The sequence below is a fragment of the Ahaetulla prasina genome, chromosome 6 (assembly GCF_028640845.1).
Source record: "Ahaetulla prasina isolate Xishuangbanna chromosome 6, ASM2864084v1, whole genome shotgun sequence".
NCBI classification, from domain to species: Eukaryota; Metazoa; Chordata; class Lepidosauria; order Squamata; family Colubridae; genus Ahaetulla; species Ahaetulla prasina.
Genome location: NC_080544.1, coordinates 15,920,776 through 15,936,555, shown reverse-complemented (window position 1 = coordinate 15,936,555; position 15,780 = coordinate 15,920,776). Strand labels below are relative to the sequence as shown.

Sequence of the window (15,780 nt, the reverse complement as noted above, 5' to 3'; positions counted from 1 at the left end):
GGCGGCAGCTCCATTCTCCAGGCAAAGCTCGTGGCAAGCACATCCCCACCTTGGCGCAAATCCGCCAGGAAGGGAAAGGGGGGGAGGACGAGGAGGAGGAGGAGGAGGAGGCAAAAGTCTGGCCGGAGCAGAAGGAGTCCTCCACCGTCGCCAAGGAACCTGGAGCTACAGAGGCGGAGAAGGCTGCCTGGGGAGGGAAGCTTGCCCGCGTGCCCGGACTGGCCGCAGCGCGCCAACTTCAGCTTAAGCCGACCCGGCCCGGGAAGGAGAAGCCGCCGACCCCAACGCCGCCACCTTACGGGGACCCCGCCATGCCTTGCTTCGGCCCCCCCTTAGCCAGCCAGGCAGGGATCGTCTGAAGGCTGCAGCGGGCATAACTTCCCCTCGCTCGCCAGCTCGCACGGCCAGCAGCGGGCGGAGGGCAAAGAGGCTCCCCGCGGCCCGCCGGCCGGCCAGCCAGCCAGCCAGCCAGCCATCCGCGGCTTGTTCTTCTAATTCTCCCCCAAGTCCTGAAGTCGAACCTCCGAGGCGAAACGGCGGCTTCAGCCGACTTCTTCCCTTTCCTCTGCCTCCCCATGGATATGCACTGCAAAGCAGACCCCTTCTCCGCGATGCACCGTGAGTACCGGCCGCAGCCTTCCTTTCCCCTGCCCCGGCGGCTGTCTCCTGAATCCCGCTTGCCCCACTAGAAAGTTCGGGGGGCTTCCGTTTCCCACGGTCTCTCTGCTGGGGCCCCGACGAAGTGAAAGCCGCTCGCCGCTTGGATCTGCCAGAAAGGTCCTGAAACCGGCGCGGCTCCTACACAAATTTCACCCCCCCCCACCGGGAAGTCTTGGTCCCGCAGAGGCCTCCCGGAATGCCCGGGGCAAGGCTCCGGCGTGCGGCCAGTCGAAGGGGCAGCCTCCTCGACCTTTTCCCTTTCGCTACTCCGAAGGCTGCCCCGGCGTAGGAACAAACGGCGATTTAGATGCGTTTATTTCTTTTGGGAGGGTGAGAAAATTAAAAAACAACAACACCCATATTTCAAGGTCGAAAATATTAATGATGCCACCTTTGTGGAAATGTGGGTGCGTGACCGATTTTGTTTTGGATTCGGATTTTTTCCCTCCAAACCTTGCCCTGCAGTTTTAAAACTCAGTAGAATGCAGTAATTCTGTTGATTCGTAAGAAATAAATATGCGAGGCAAACGGGGTGGAAAATCCAGAATCTCCGTCAGGCTGGTTCCCATTCTCCTCCCCACTCCACGCATTACTGTATTTAAAAAAAAAACCAAAAAAAAAACCCCAAAGAGAATCAATTTCGGGTTTTGAACTTCGAAATGAAAATAGAACAGGCGATTGCAACAAAGCCTAAGTAGTATATAACCAAGCTAACTTTGTACACCCTTGGCTCTTAGTTTGCCTTAGCTAACAACAGGCTTATAAAGAAACGAAAATGGATCTGTTAAAATTTAAAAATATGTTGAGGTTGGAAAATTTGGGAGGACGTTAGAGACCAACAAAACGCATTTAAAAAAAAAACGTTGGGAAGCTTTGTTTTTCTGAAATTTTCCATGATTTTTTTTTTTAAGATTATGTACAGTGACTCACCTTACTTCATGTCTTGTTCATCACTTAAGGAATAAAACTGATTAGTTCTAGGTTTAATTCAGTGGGAAACGAGATCAGATTTGCAGACCGATTTTCAGGTTGGAGCCACCAGTTAAAACTAAAACAAAAAACAAAGCGACTCGTTTTCTTTAGCACCTTCTACAATTTCTTTTTTCCCTAATGGAGGAAAATTTGCTTCCTATGAAGTATACCTTGCATTCGATACAAAGAAAAGTCGGGAACAGAAATGCGGTTGGGAGCCAAGAAAATGAACTCTGCAAGGTGCAATGCTCTGGGTTAGGAAGAAGCAGGTGCAATACTTTGAATTATTAATTCCGCGATCTTTTTTTTTTTTGCATCTGTTGCCTTTTAATACTCTGTAATGTGAGTTATCAAAGGTGCTTTGAATTATTCAGAATTTGAGGTCTTGGGAGAAATTGCTTGCCGGCTTGTAACTTTAGAGGCAACATCTGCAAAAGGCGACTCAGATAAATGAAGGAAATAAGCAGATACTTCGAGAGGCGAGAGTGGGGTGGGGTGGGAAGAGAAGGAGGCAAGGAAGGCGATCCGAAACTCCCACCGACTTTCCACTTCCCTGACACGGAGCACAGAACCGTAGCAGTTGATGAGGGGCGAAGCACATTCGTGTTTCCAGTACCCGCTGATAAATAGCTACCAACCGGACGCGCAAGGATGACGGTTCAAGCATCCTTGAACGGCCGCCGCTAGAAAGGAGAGGGGAAAAACTTAGTTTGCCAAAGGATTGGGATCGATAAGAGGGCAAGAAGAGTTTCCACTAAGTTCAGAGACCATAAGTCAGTATCACAAAGGGTTTGGGGGGGGGGGAGGGAGAGAGACTGGCAAAAATGCAAACAGGTCATTTTTTCAGCCAGTCTCCGAATCCGGTTTAACTGCTCCCGTCGAGTGGAAAGCAAGCTCAGGTGGGTTTGTCTACGGGAAGGTTTGGAGGGTTATCGTCGAGGTTTCTCTTGGATCCACCTGCTCGGCCCTCTTCTCGTAGCCATTAAGATCTCTGGAAATCGAAACCGCCCTTGGGACCCGTTTCCCCTTCCAGAGCAGCCGCGCTGTAGATTTCATTCGAGGAGATCAGCCGAAATGGAGGTCGCGTGGGGTTAACTGGGTTGAATAATCAAAAGAGAAGACACGGAGAACAGAAGAAACTCCGCTTCTCAATACTACTGGGCAGTAGTAAAGTCGGATTTAAAAAAATCGCCTGCCTGAAATTCTTCCTTCCCCACCTCCAGACCTTCTAGATTTTAGGCTGAACAATCGAAAGAGGGTTGAGGGTGGTCCGAAGAGGCATCTTTTAGAACGTTTGAAAAAGACTTATATATATATATATATATATATATATATATATATATATATATATATATATATATGTATATGTATATGTATATGTATATGTATATGTATATGTATATGTATATGTATATGTATATGTATATGAATGTGTGTATGTTTGTATGTATGTGTGTGTGTGTGTATATATGTATGTGTGTATGTATATATATATATATATATATATATATATATATCTATATCTATATCTATATCTATATCTATATCTATATCTATATATATATATCTCAAACGAAATCAAACCATCGCCGGCGTTGGTTGGTTGGTTTCAATATCTGGAGAAAATTTTTTTCCCGGAAAAACGAGAAGGCAAATAAGTCCTATTAACAGCAGAGACAGCAGTACGTAGTAGCAGTTGGCGGGGGAAAAAAATGAATTTATTAAATGAAAAGAAACCACTTTCCTTCGCGGGGAGGAGAAAAAAAATATGAGTCTTTGGATTTCGTGTTTTTTTTTTTTAAGAGGGGTCGATTCCCTCGAGGGGCGCGAGCGGCTCCTGGTCCCACTCGGCAGCCTCAGTTGCTGGGCATTTGGGGGGGCAGGCAGGCAGGCCGAGGAGAAGGAGAAGCGCAGACTGGAAAAGAGGGTCTTTGCGCCAAGCGGCAAAGAGACTTTGCCGCCCCCTCCCTCGGGCCCAGAAGTGCTGGCAGAGTGACCCCCCCTCAAAGAAGACCCCCCCCCCCAAAAAATCCGGCTTTCATCTCGGCCGAACTGCCCCGACTAATGCCTTTCTCTCGTCTTTTCTTTCCCCCCTTTCCCCGTCCCCGCTCGCCTGCTTTTCTGTCTTTCCGTTCTCTCTCCCCAGCAGGGCACGGGGGTGTCAACCAGCTCGGGGGGGTGTTTGTAAACGGCAGGCCCTTACCGGACGTGGTGCGGCAGAGGATCGTGGAGCTGGCTCACCAGGGCGTGCGGCCTTGCGACATCTCCCGGCAGTTGCGGGTCAGCCACGGCTGTGTCAGCAAGATCCTGGGCAGGTAGGAGCGGGCGGCGGCGGCGGCGAGAGGGATGGAGGGAGGAGGTGGGGAGGAGGTCTGCTGCTCGGCTGTCCTTCGGGGTCCCTCGCCCTGCCCGGGCCCGGCGAGCCCCCCAACCCGCCCGCCCCCCCCATCCCCATCCCACCCCGCTCCTTCCTGCCGCTTTCTTTTGTCTGGCCTGTCTCGACACAGGGACCTGCGGTGGGTTCGCAAAGAGGGGGAAAAGCCCGACGAGCCCGGGGACAAACCGAGCGCCGCCCCGCTTGCGGTGAGACCAGCCGGCAAGCATCCCCTCCCCGCCTCCCAGCTAAGCCAGGCCGGGCCCTGCTTTCTCTCCAGCCGCAGGTCAGCAGGAACCCGGCCGCAGCGCCGCCACCGCCGCCGCCGCCGCCTTCAGAGAGCTCAGCTAGGATGGGAGTGGGGAGCCGGCCAGCCGGGGCCCGCCAAAAGGAGACCGACGGCCCGGGGGAGGCAGAGCTGAGCCAAGCCGAGCCCGAGCCCGGAGAAGAAGAGTCCCCCTCCCCTCGAAGGCCAGGCGGCCTTCTCTGACCTCGGGTCCCTTTCCTGGCCTGTCTCAGCCTCTTGGGCTCTTACCTAGGGCCTGGCCGGCCCGGGCAAGGCAAAAGTGGCCAAGAGCAAAGTGGGGAGGGGGGGGGAAGCTGGGCCTTTGAAGTGTGGCCCGGGCAGGAAAGCGGGTCGGGTCGCGAGGTGCTGGCGAGGCTGCGGCGGGGACCGAGGTGCGGCGATGGAAACGCCCGCCTGAGCCCGGCCTCTGCCTCCCCCTCCACCCCGCAGGTATTACGAGACTGGGAGCATCAAACCCGGCGTGATTGGTGGCTCCAAGCCCAAGGTGGCTACCCCCAAAGTCGTGGATAAAATCGCAGAGTACAAAAGGCAGAACCCCACCATGTTCGCCTGGGAGATCCGTGACCGGCTCCTGGCCGAGGGCATCTGCGACAACGACACCGTCCCCAGCGTCTCCTCCATCAACCGGTAAGTCGCCCACCTTTGGCCCTCCCGCAGGACGGGGCTGCCAACACACCCCTCCTCTCCCAACGCTCGGTTCTCTTGGTAGCAAAGTTCTTACCACCCGAGAAAGGCGAAGGTAGGCAAAGGGGAGCCCTCGGGCAGAAAGCTGCACCGGCCAAGGTGGGTAGGGTGAATTCCTCCTTAGTGATTTCCCTAGGCTGGGCAGAGTATGGAGAGCATCTGTGGGGCTTTGGGGGGGGGGCAGGCAAGGAGGACAAAGAGTTGGGGTGGCTGCCTGCAGGGCACCGCCACTCACTCGAGACCCTTGTGCTGTGAAGGTTGGTTGGTCGAGGTCTGCAAGGGGATAGAACCGTCCGCTGGTTGCTTGCTTACTTGCTTTGACTGTCTGAATCTCTGAGCATTCACTCTCTCCATCCATCCATCCATCCATCCATCCATCCATCCATCCATTCTGCCTGTCTAGGATCTCTGATGCAAAAATCCCTATTAACCAAGCCTTGGCAGGGGTGGGTGGGGGTGTCTGCTCCTCCTCTACAGGATTTGGCCAGGCTTGTGTCCACACAGCTTCCCCAACCTTCATTGGGGCTGAAACACATGCCTGGGACTGATCCAGGCAATGGCCGTAATTTAGATTTCCATGTGCTTTACAAGGTGATGCTGAGACAGGAATTGTGCCACCTGTGCCAGGCAGATGTACAAAAACGCCCCATGGAAAGAGCGGAGTAGTGCTCTGGTCTATTCTGTGCACTGGTCTGGAAGAGAAACAGACGGGGGTTTGGGGAGGGGGGAGAGAGATGCACAGAATGGTTCTTTGGACAGACACATAATTAACGATGCTTGAAAAGTGGGAGATGTCACCTATCTATAACCCACTCTCACAAATGCTGAGCTGTCACTAATTACAAATGAACAAATGCAGGCTGCATATTTGTTTGGGCTTTGCGTTTAGCCCTTTTTGGGGATAGCAAAGGTTTCCAAAGCTTTTTTTTTTTTTTAAAGCTTCTAGGAACAACCTATAACAAGCTACTACGGGTATCTTTTCGGAATACATAAACTGAGATTTGGGTGCAATTCAGAGCAGTGAATTATGGAATGAGCAGCTGCTGCAAGTATGCTGTATTATAAATCTCTGTGTCAAAAAAGAAAGAAAAAAGAAAAAAAAGTAGCCCTATAAAGATATTTCGATTCAGACAGACACAGCAGCCGACACTTCCACTTCAACAGCTGTTTAGTTCAATAGTTATATAATAGTACATTCAGCACTTTTTAAAGAAGGAAGCCATGTGCATCAAAAGTCTAGAAACAGTGGTGTCTTTATGTAAAAAAGATTGTTCTTTGTTCTTACAAACGCTAGGCGTTTTTTGTAAACTGGCAACCTCAGTGGCTTTTTATAGTGGAGGGGGGGGGGAAATAATGACTTGGGAATAATCCCAAATCATCTGAAAATAACAGGTGAAATGAACAAGGGAGCCTCCCTTGGCGGAAAAAGAGATGCCTCCTCAATAGGATGGCTCTTGGTAATATACGGCTATGTTATCCCACCAAATTATCCCAGTGTGTGCTATCAATATTAAAACGGTCATTAGGTTATGAACGGGAGTAAGTTCAGACCGGCTGACTGATTATGCACCTTCCTTAAAGAGGCTTCACCTGTCTCAGGGATGGAAATATAATAGGAGTAACATTGCGAGCCTCATGCGAAGCAGTTGTGGAGAGCTGGACCAGAAATGTAGGTTGGGGGAGGTGGGGGGGGTGGCTCCAGGCCCCAGAACTAGTAAAAAGGGAGATGCCACTTCTCAAATGTTTTCCTGGGCTACTGCAGCAAAGGTGAAGAGCCACCTCAAACATCTGCTCAGGTGGTAACAGTGTCCTGGGTTATGGAGGGGTGGGTGGGTGGGTGGAGGGAGCGAGTAATTTATCCTCTCTACAGGAGTGACACGCTAGCATCATACCCTAGTGTAGTAAAGACCACGTTCGGTACAGTGGGAGAATCCTCTGCTATCACTGATCGATCTATCTATCTATCTATCTATCTATCTATCTATCTATCTATCTATCTATCTATCTATCTATCTATCTATCTATCTTTAAATCAAAGGATAGATATTTATCTGTGTCAGGTAGTCTTGCATGGATCTGTACTGTAAGGTTTCACAGCTTGGTCATTGCATGTTTATCTCTAGAAAGATGCTAGCTTGCCTTTCAAAAGGCTGATGAGATTGGCAATTCACTGGAATAGCGAGAATTTTCCAGATAAACGGCAGCAGCCCAACATCAGGCACGCGGAAACATAAAAAGTAAATACCACAAATTGTTCCTTATAAGCCCAAGGCAGCCATCAAGAATCAGGATTCAATTGGTCTCATAGTTGAGCCTTGGCTTTTCTACCCCTGACCTAATCTATCCCTGAACGTGAGGTAAAATATGCCACATTTTTGTCATTAAATCATAAAGCCAGTATTTTTTTTTTAAAGGGATACTAGAATCAATATTGGAAGTTTCTGAAATGAAACTAGGAAGAAGATAGTCTTTATGTAGCCTTGATAATTATAAAGCTGATTTGGGTGAATACATATATACACATACATATGGTGTAGTGTATGTATTTCTTTGATCTGTACAATCGATAAAAGAAATTGCTCAATTTGTCATGACAGAAAACAGAACTCTTGAAATTATATTGTTGGAAATTAAAAAGAAGTAAATAGATTTCTCTCTTGGTAAATGTTAGGGATTAGAGCCAATAATTATTTCATACCCTGCATATACCATGTAGACTTATAAACAAAGGAGTTATTATAGAAAAACATTTAAAAATTATCGTTTCCATCTTGCTGAAAATTTGTTTTGGATATTTAATTTTCTCTTTTTCCTTTCCTAATTCTCAAATAGTAAAATAGAGAGTTATATGGTAAGTTCAATGGTAAGTTGATATGCCAGCACTGAGTTTTACATTCAGTGTCTTGAATCTCATAAACAATAAGACATTTTGAATGATTACGCTCAATGTTTGCCTCCAACTTCACTGTAATCTTGTTTTCATATACTTTCTGGATTTAAAAGTCATGTGAGTAGAACTGATGACCCAGAGAGGTGGTAGTTTGCTATTTGCTAGATGTTGTAAAACCTAGAATCTGATATGCTTTCATGTGGACTTTTTCACTAAGTAGATGGTTAGATACAATGATTTACGTGGCACAGAAATTTAAATTAAACATTAAATACTGAATTTTTCAATATTACTACCACTTCAAGTTGTCACTAATATGGCTACATTACAATAGGGTATGTTAAAGGAGAAGTCTATTGCCCCACACCATTAAAGCAGCTATTATTTGGTTTTGCTCCTTTAGTACTTTTATTTCCCCTTCCCTCTTTCCTTTTTTTCAAAGGGAAAAAATATGCAAAATTGGCTCAGATGCTTCCTTTTATCCCATTCCTATTTGTCTAGATACAATATAAATTCTTTGACCATCAATGCTCCAAGTGTTCCTGGCCACTTTATTATCGCTGCTCCATACTTGACAACTTTGTCAACTTTGTTCCTTATTTTTGAAGCAGTGGATGGATAAATTAAAGGGCAGGTTAAATAAATGCATTAATGAGATATGTATGGAAAATGTCTGAGCTCTGGTCGAATTCATCTAACTGGAGGCACTGACAGGAATCTCACATAGCAAACAATTAAAACGTGGACGTGTCCTTCTATAAAGAAGTTAAGAATATTCAGGCCTTTTTGTGTCATAGTATTTTATCTTAAGAGAGATGCGGGGGGGGGATTTTCTGATGATACAAAAATGTAGTTGCATGTGATCAAATGATGTGTCAGGATACTTGGAGGAAGAATCAGTTTTCTGAAAAGGGCAGCTACTGGTGATTAATAGGATAAAACTCCCTCATACCTTATTTGTTTGTCAAACTAGGTGGTAAATTACAGTAGAGCAAAAGGAGGCAGATTTTATTGTTACACAGGCAATATGACACAAACAGATCATCCAAAGAATTTCAGCCCTAGAGATTAGACATAGCCAGAATGTCATTCAAGTGGCTTAAAAACAGCGGGAACGCTAATTTATAGAGGTTATGTGTAGATTTTCAATATCTTTATAATTTTTTCTGAGTGAATGAATTTCTCACACTTGGGTGTCTTTCATCTTGTTTCGCTGCAGCTATTTATATGATTCTTAAGATCTATCCCCATCTGTCTTCCTCTGAGCTTCTAAACACTGGTTGGTTTGGCAATTTTCAAAAGTATAAGGATACCTTAAGCAAGAATAGGGGAGAATGATGCAGGTGGCATCACAGGTGGCTGATTTTCTGGAGCGTGGAAGTTTTAAAAAATTGTGCTTTAATTCAGTCTTTAGGTATTCTTGTGAACTGCTTGGAAGGAGAAAAAGTCTTTATGCAATTTCCCACTTTAAGAAGGAAAGTATGTGGGCTGGATATGATCCCTCTAGACTGCAGAGGCGTTTGGTTGCTATTCTCCATGTAGAAAATTTTGCAGGACTACCCCTGATTCAAGTAGAGTTACACATTTCTGAACTATATCCTGTCATTTGGCTTTTAATGGTTAGTTTTAATTTGTAGTAAAAAAAAAAGGAACCCTTTTTTTCTTTTTGCAGATTATATTGCTGTTAAAAGCACAGGGGTAGGCATAATAATATTCATGTGACTTCTTTGAAATCTTTTTATTTCTATGTGCACCTGTATCGTTCAACATTTGTTCCTTCATAGAATCCCATACAACTATTTCATGGTCACCAAAACCCTGTGATGAACTTCCCTATAGAGGGGAGATACAAATTTGCTTAAAAACTAGCCAAAATACTCCTTTTCTTATCATCTTTTTAAGAACATTTCTGACCTACGATAGAATGAAACTTAAGTGGCATTTGTAAGTGATCCGTAGGAAAGTAATATGGAATATTTTTGGTCTGATGCAAGAAATAAATGTCTTTCCCCCCCTAAATCGGTATTTATATTGTCTTAAATAGAGGTGGGCAATCGATGCAAGATTTTCCTTTCCTTTCCTTTCCTTTCCTTTCCTTTCCTTTCCTTTCCTTTCCTTTCCTTTCCTTTCCTTTCCTTCCCTTCCCTTCCTTCCTTCCTTCCTTTCTTCCTTCCTTCCTTCCTTCCTTCCTTTCCTTTCCTTTCCTTCCTTCCTTCTTTCCTTTCCTTCCTTCCTTCCTTCCTTCCTTCCTTTCCTTTCCTTTCCTTTCCTTCCTTTCCTTTCCTTTCCTTTCCTTCCTCCTTCCTCTTTCCTTTTTTTCAAAGGGAAAAAATATGCAAAATTGGCTCAGATGCTTCCTTTTATCCCATTCCTATTTGTCTAGATACAATATAAATTCTTTGACCATCAATGCTCCAAGTGTCCCTGGCCACTTTATTATCGCTGCTCCATACTTGACAACTTTGTCAACTTTGTTCCTTATTTTTGAAGCAGTGGATGGATAAATTAAAGGGCAGGTTAAATAAATGCATTAATGAGATATGTATGGAAAATGTCTGAGCTCTGGTCGAATTCATCTAACTGGAGGCACTGACAGGAATCTCACATAGCAAACAATTAAAACGTGGACGTGTCCTTCTATAAAGAAGTTAAGAATATTCAGGCCTTTTTGTGTCATAGTATTTTATCTTAAGAGAGATGCGGGGGGGGGATTTTCTGATGATACAAAAATGTAGTTGCATGTGATCAAATGATGTGTCAGGATACTTGGAGGAAGAATCAGTTTTCTGAAAAGGGCAGCTACTGGTGATTAATAGGATAAAATTCCCTCATACCTTAATTGTTTGTCAAACTAGGTGGTAAATTACAGTAGAGCAAAAGGAGGCAGATTTTATTGTTACACAGGCAATATGACACAAACAGATCATCCAAAGAATTTCAGCCCTAGAGATTAGACATAGCCAGAATGTCATTCAAGTAGCTTAAAAACAGCGGGAACGCTAATTTATAGAGGTTATGTGTAGATTTTCAATATCTTTATAATTTTTTCTGAGTGAATGAATTTCTCACACTTGGGTGTCTTTCATCTTGTTTCGCTGCAGCTATTTATATGATTCTTAAGATCTATCCCCATCTGTCTTCCTCTGAGCTTCTAAACACTGGTTGGTTTGGCAATTTTCAAAAGTATAAGGATACCTTAAGCAAGAATAGGGGAGAATGATGCAGGTGGCATCACAGGTGGCTGATTTTCTGGAGCGTGGAAGTTTTAAAAAATTGTGCTTTAATTCAGTCTTTAGGTATTCTTGTGAACTGCTTGGAAGGAGAAAAAGTCTTTATGCAATTTCCCACTTTAAGAAGGAAAGTATGTGGGCTGGATATGATCCCTCTAGACTGCAGAGGCGTTTGGTTGCTATTCTCCCTGTAGAAAATTTTGCAGGACTACCCCTGATTCAAGTAGAGTTACACATTTCTGAACTATATCCTGTCATTTGGCTTTTAATGGTTAGTTTTAATTTGTAGTAAAAAAAAAAAGGAACCCTTTTTTTCTTTTTGCAGATTATATTGCTGTTAAAAGCACAGGGGTAGGCATAATAATATTCATGTGACTTCTTTGAAATCTTTTTATTTCTATGTGCACCTGTATCGTTCAACATTTGTTCCTTCATAGAATCCCATACAACTATTTCATGGTCACCAAAACCCTGTGATGAACTTCCCTATAGAGGGGAGATACAAATTTGCTTAAAAACTAGCCAAAATACTCCTTTTCTTATCATCTTTTTAAGAACATTTCTGACCTACGATAGAATGAAACTTAAGTGGCATTTGTAAGTGATCCGTAGGAAAGTAATATGGAATATTTTTGGTCTGATGCAAGAAATAAATGTCTTTTCCCCCCTAAATCGGTATTTATATTGTCTTAAATAGAGGTGGGCAATCGATGCAAGATTTTCCTTTCCTTTCCTTTCCTTTCCTTTCCTTTCCTTTTCTTTCCTTTCCTTTCCTTCTTTCCTTCCTTTCCCTCCCTCCCTCTTTCTTTCTTTCCTTCCTTTCCTTTCCTTCCTTCCTTCCTTCCTTCCTTCCTTCCTTCCTTCCTTTCCTTCCTTCCTTCCCTTCCTTCCTTCCTTCCTTTCCTTTCCTTTCCTTTCCTTTCCTTTCCTTTCCTTTCTCCTTCCTCCTTCCTCTTTCCCTTTCCCCTTCCCCTTCCCCTCCCCTCCCTCCCTCCCTCCCCTCCCCTCCCCTTCCTTTTCCTCTTTTCTTAGCTCCAGGAATTCTTTTCATTCTCATTGCTGAAGTTGAACTTCAGCTGTGTAGTCACTGAAAATTATTACGAAACAGTTTCTTGAAAACTTGAGAAAGAAAACGCAAGAACTATAGTGGCTAATAAATGTGGTAGACTTAACGAAGATAAAAGGAGCAACAAAATCCTCTTAGTCTGGGCCTAACTCTTCCCCCAAAAAAACATCCATTCCTTCCAGTGAACTTGCTTCCACTTCACAAAATTGTTTTGCCATTTTAATCCTCTCCCATCTAAAGAAAACATTAAGTGTAACCCTTCCAGACACCAAAATGTTGCCCATTCTATGATAGTTTGACTACATGAAAAAAAATATACGACTATTTCTAAAAGTAACAGACTGATTATGGCATATGGCATTATTTACTATTTAATTGTTAACCAATAAGTAAAGATACACTGAAGCACATTATTGTCAATATTAGCATTTTCAATCATCCTGCTCATGTACATCACTTTTGTGTTAAATCCCATTATGTCAAAATCACTGTTTATTGTCTGCCTATGTAGCACCCCAGGGCTGGCCAAAAACTCTTCAGACTCTGACACAGATGTATGTAAGGATAAATACGTGGGTAGATAATGCCATTGATTTGGTGTGATAGATTATAAAATAACATATCTGCAAATTTACTTATAGAAATCTATTACTAGAAATTATTAGTGACTTTAGAGAATGATTTTCATTTTACTAGCAACTGACTAAGAGGTTTCCACAGCAGCTCTTATCTCTATTGCCTGAGATGTAAATGCCTCTGAATTCAATAGGATTTCTGGTTAAATAATCATAAATTGCAGTTTCACTCATAAATGTCTTGATTATGTAGCCTTTATTAACAAAGAATCCAAAAGAGCAATGGAATAATTCATTTTGTAGAATCAGCTAAATTATAATTAGTGATGTAGCTTTTCATAATTTACAAACCTCTTCTTCAAATTAGCTATTAAACAAAAGGATGCTTTCACTGCATCCTTTATCATTAAAACCTTGGAATAGATGCTTATGAAAGGATTAAGGCATCTCACCAGATCAAAGCAGAAAATCCAAGCCATCACTTGTGGTTCAAATGCTGAAAATAACAATTACAGTAACATGCTAATGAAACCCTAGATTTCATGAACAGCAGTGTAATGTGAATCTGACATTAGCCCCATCATATATGTCCAATTCAGCAATATAGCTTAGGCAGGATATTAACTACCCTGAGCACTTTCAAAAATGACCAACCGGCATGCTATGGCATGGAAAAAAAAATGTTTGTGATGCATTATTGAAAACAACAAAATAAATAAGCCCTTAAGGTTGTCAGACAGGAAATGGCTGCCTAGTGTATTTTATAGCAAGGAAGCGGTTTCACCTTAACATTAGGTAAACCATCTTAATGCCTCATGAGATGTAGTTTTACGTTCATCTAAGATACTTAAGGAGAATCTAGACAGCCAATTGTTAGAGCTGTTGTCGTGTGCAATTTGTTTGAAATAGCTTGAGGAGTGCTATCCCTTAATTGTCCGCTTTTGAGGGCAACAGAGAGTGCTACGTAGAACGAGACCTAGTCACAAATATTTGAAAACCCAAGAGGAAAAAAAAAATCTTCTATACTCCCTAATTTATCTGTGATACACTTTCGTTTTCTTTTAAATAAGGCCCCCCGTGCAGATGCATATACATTCCGACTGAAAACATTTCACGCATGAGGCATAATTCAAAAGCATACTTGCAAAATTCCATAGAAACTTTAAAAGCTGCTATTTTAAACTCTACCTTTTCAGCTGTATAGAAAGGCAGCGCCACACAGCACTGCTAAATGCTAAGCAGAGGCTTGATGCTGAGTTTATAGAGTTCATTAGGGGCTGAATCTCAACACTAGGTTGCCTTCTACAGTAGTTTTTTTTGTGGTACCCATTGATTTTGTGTTCTTCTATTTTACTTCTTTAAAGTCCTTTTCTCCTGTTTTGTTTGTGGATAATATATTTTGTCTTGAAAATTAATAACATTGCTAGGTGGAAAATAATTTTTAGTCAATACATAAGTATCTTTCTTTTTCTTTACATAAAACTACCGAGTTAAAAAAAAAAAGACAAAACCCAGACTTGAAGTTTGGTGATTGCTTGTCCTGGCAGCTCAGTACAGGTCAAAGTAATTTGCAAGCAGAGCTTCTCATTCACAAGGCATTCTTCTTTTGGTCTGTTCTTGCCAATTATAAATTATTGGCAAAGCATCTACAGTACTCTTAGAATCAGGACTGAAAGTGAAAACACTGAGGAAAAATAAGTACAAAGGGGCTCCGGAGAAAAATATCACCCATAACTCTGAATATCTGAGAGCTTTTGTAAGAGTTTCTTTGGTGCGATTTTTCTCTCCAAATATTTCTTCCCGAAGAGATTGAGCCAGTATTCAAATGCTACTAGAATATGAAAGAAAACGAACAGAACATTATCCGCTTCTGCCACACAACTCCAGGCCCATTCATTCGGATTTCTCAACACTATAGTCCATGCCTGTAACTTGAAAGTTAGACTAAGACTGTGATGGATATGAGTTTGGGAATAAAGGTTCTAGCCGAAATCTGAAAATTAAACACAAGAACAAAAACAAACAAAAACAAACAACCTTCTCAACAATAAAAAAGAAATTTCCAAGAACAGAACAAGAGAAAACAATGCCAGATATGGTTTTTTTTAACAGCTGAAGAATTTTTTTTTAAAAAAAAATCTCTCTGTCATCGTTGGTCTAACAAGCACAGATTTAGGTTTTAAACATCTCGCGTTGCAAAGTATGTGAAGTTTTGGAAAAAAAAAACTTTCTACTTACAGGCACAACTGTTTGAAGCAGGACCTCAATTAAGAAGGTGTCACTTAATTAGCTATGCCAGATAGAGTGCTTTACTTGGTTTCACCCAGCAGGGGGCTTGTTTGGAAAATATTTTGGCATTCCTCCTCCATTCCAGGAAATGAAGAGTTCCAGGTCCACAAGACCAAGTTCTAAGATAAAGGTATGCAGAACTTTCCTAAAGCATTTCATTCAGGTTATTGTTTTGTGTGACAACACCATCTTACGACAAGAAATGCATACTGGATCCAACAAATGACAATCCTTTTCAAATCCCCTCTGATGATGTTATCTATTCAGTCGAGTTTGACTCTTGGCCATTCAGAATCAGAATAAAGCTGGGAGGGACCTTGGAGGTCTCCTAGTCCAGTCCCTGTTCAAGCAGGAGATCCTATATTATTTCAGACGAGTGACTGTCCAGCATCTTCTTAAAACCCTCCAGTGATGAAGCACCCACAATGTCTGAAGGCAACTTCTGTTCCACTGGTTAATTGTCCTCACTGTCAGGAAATTTCTCCTTAGTTCTAAGTTGCTTCTCTCCTTGATTAGTTTCCATCCGTTGCTTCTTGTCCTGCCGTCAGGTGCTTTGGAAAACAAATTGACCTCTTCTCTGCTCTTTGGGGCAGTCTTTCAAATACTGGAATACTGCTTTCTTGTCCCTTGATCTCTGACATTCAACAATTTTTCTCAATCACATGTATTAAAAAATACCACTCCAATAATTTGCTTCACCGTGTGAATCTTATATGTAACAGTCCCAATACAT

The 15,780-nt window shown here is 43.0% G+C and overlaps 1 protein-coding gene across 1 annotated transcript in view; it reads left to right on the top strand.

Moving 5' to 3' along the window:
* The first annotated feature begins 515 nt into the window (after positions 1 to 515).
* PAX2 (paired box 2) overlaps positions 516 to 15,780 on the top strand; it is a 197,329-nt gene continuing 182,064 nt past the window's right edge. Inside the window, 3 exon segments of the mRNA XM_058189243.1 lie at positions 516 to 618; positions 3,779 to 3,947; positions 4,743 to 4,940. Coding sequence (XP_058045226.1) covers positions 576 to 618; positions 3,779 to 3,947; positions 4,743 to 4,940 — 410 coding nt within the window. The 5' untranslated portion in view covers positions 516 to 575.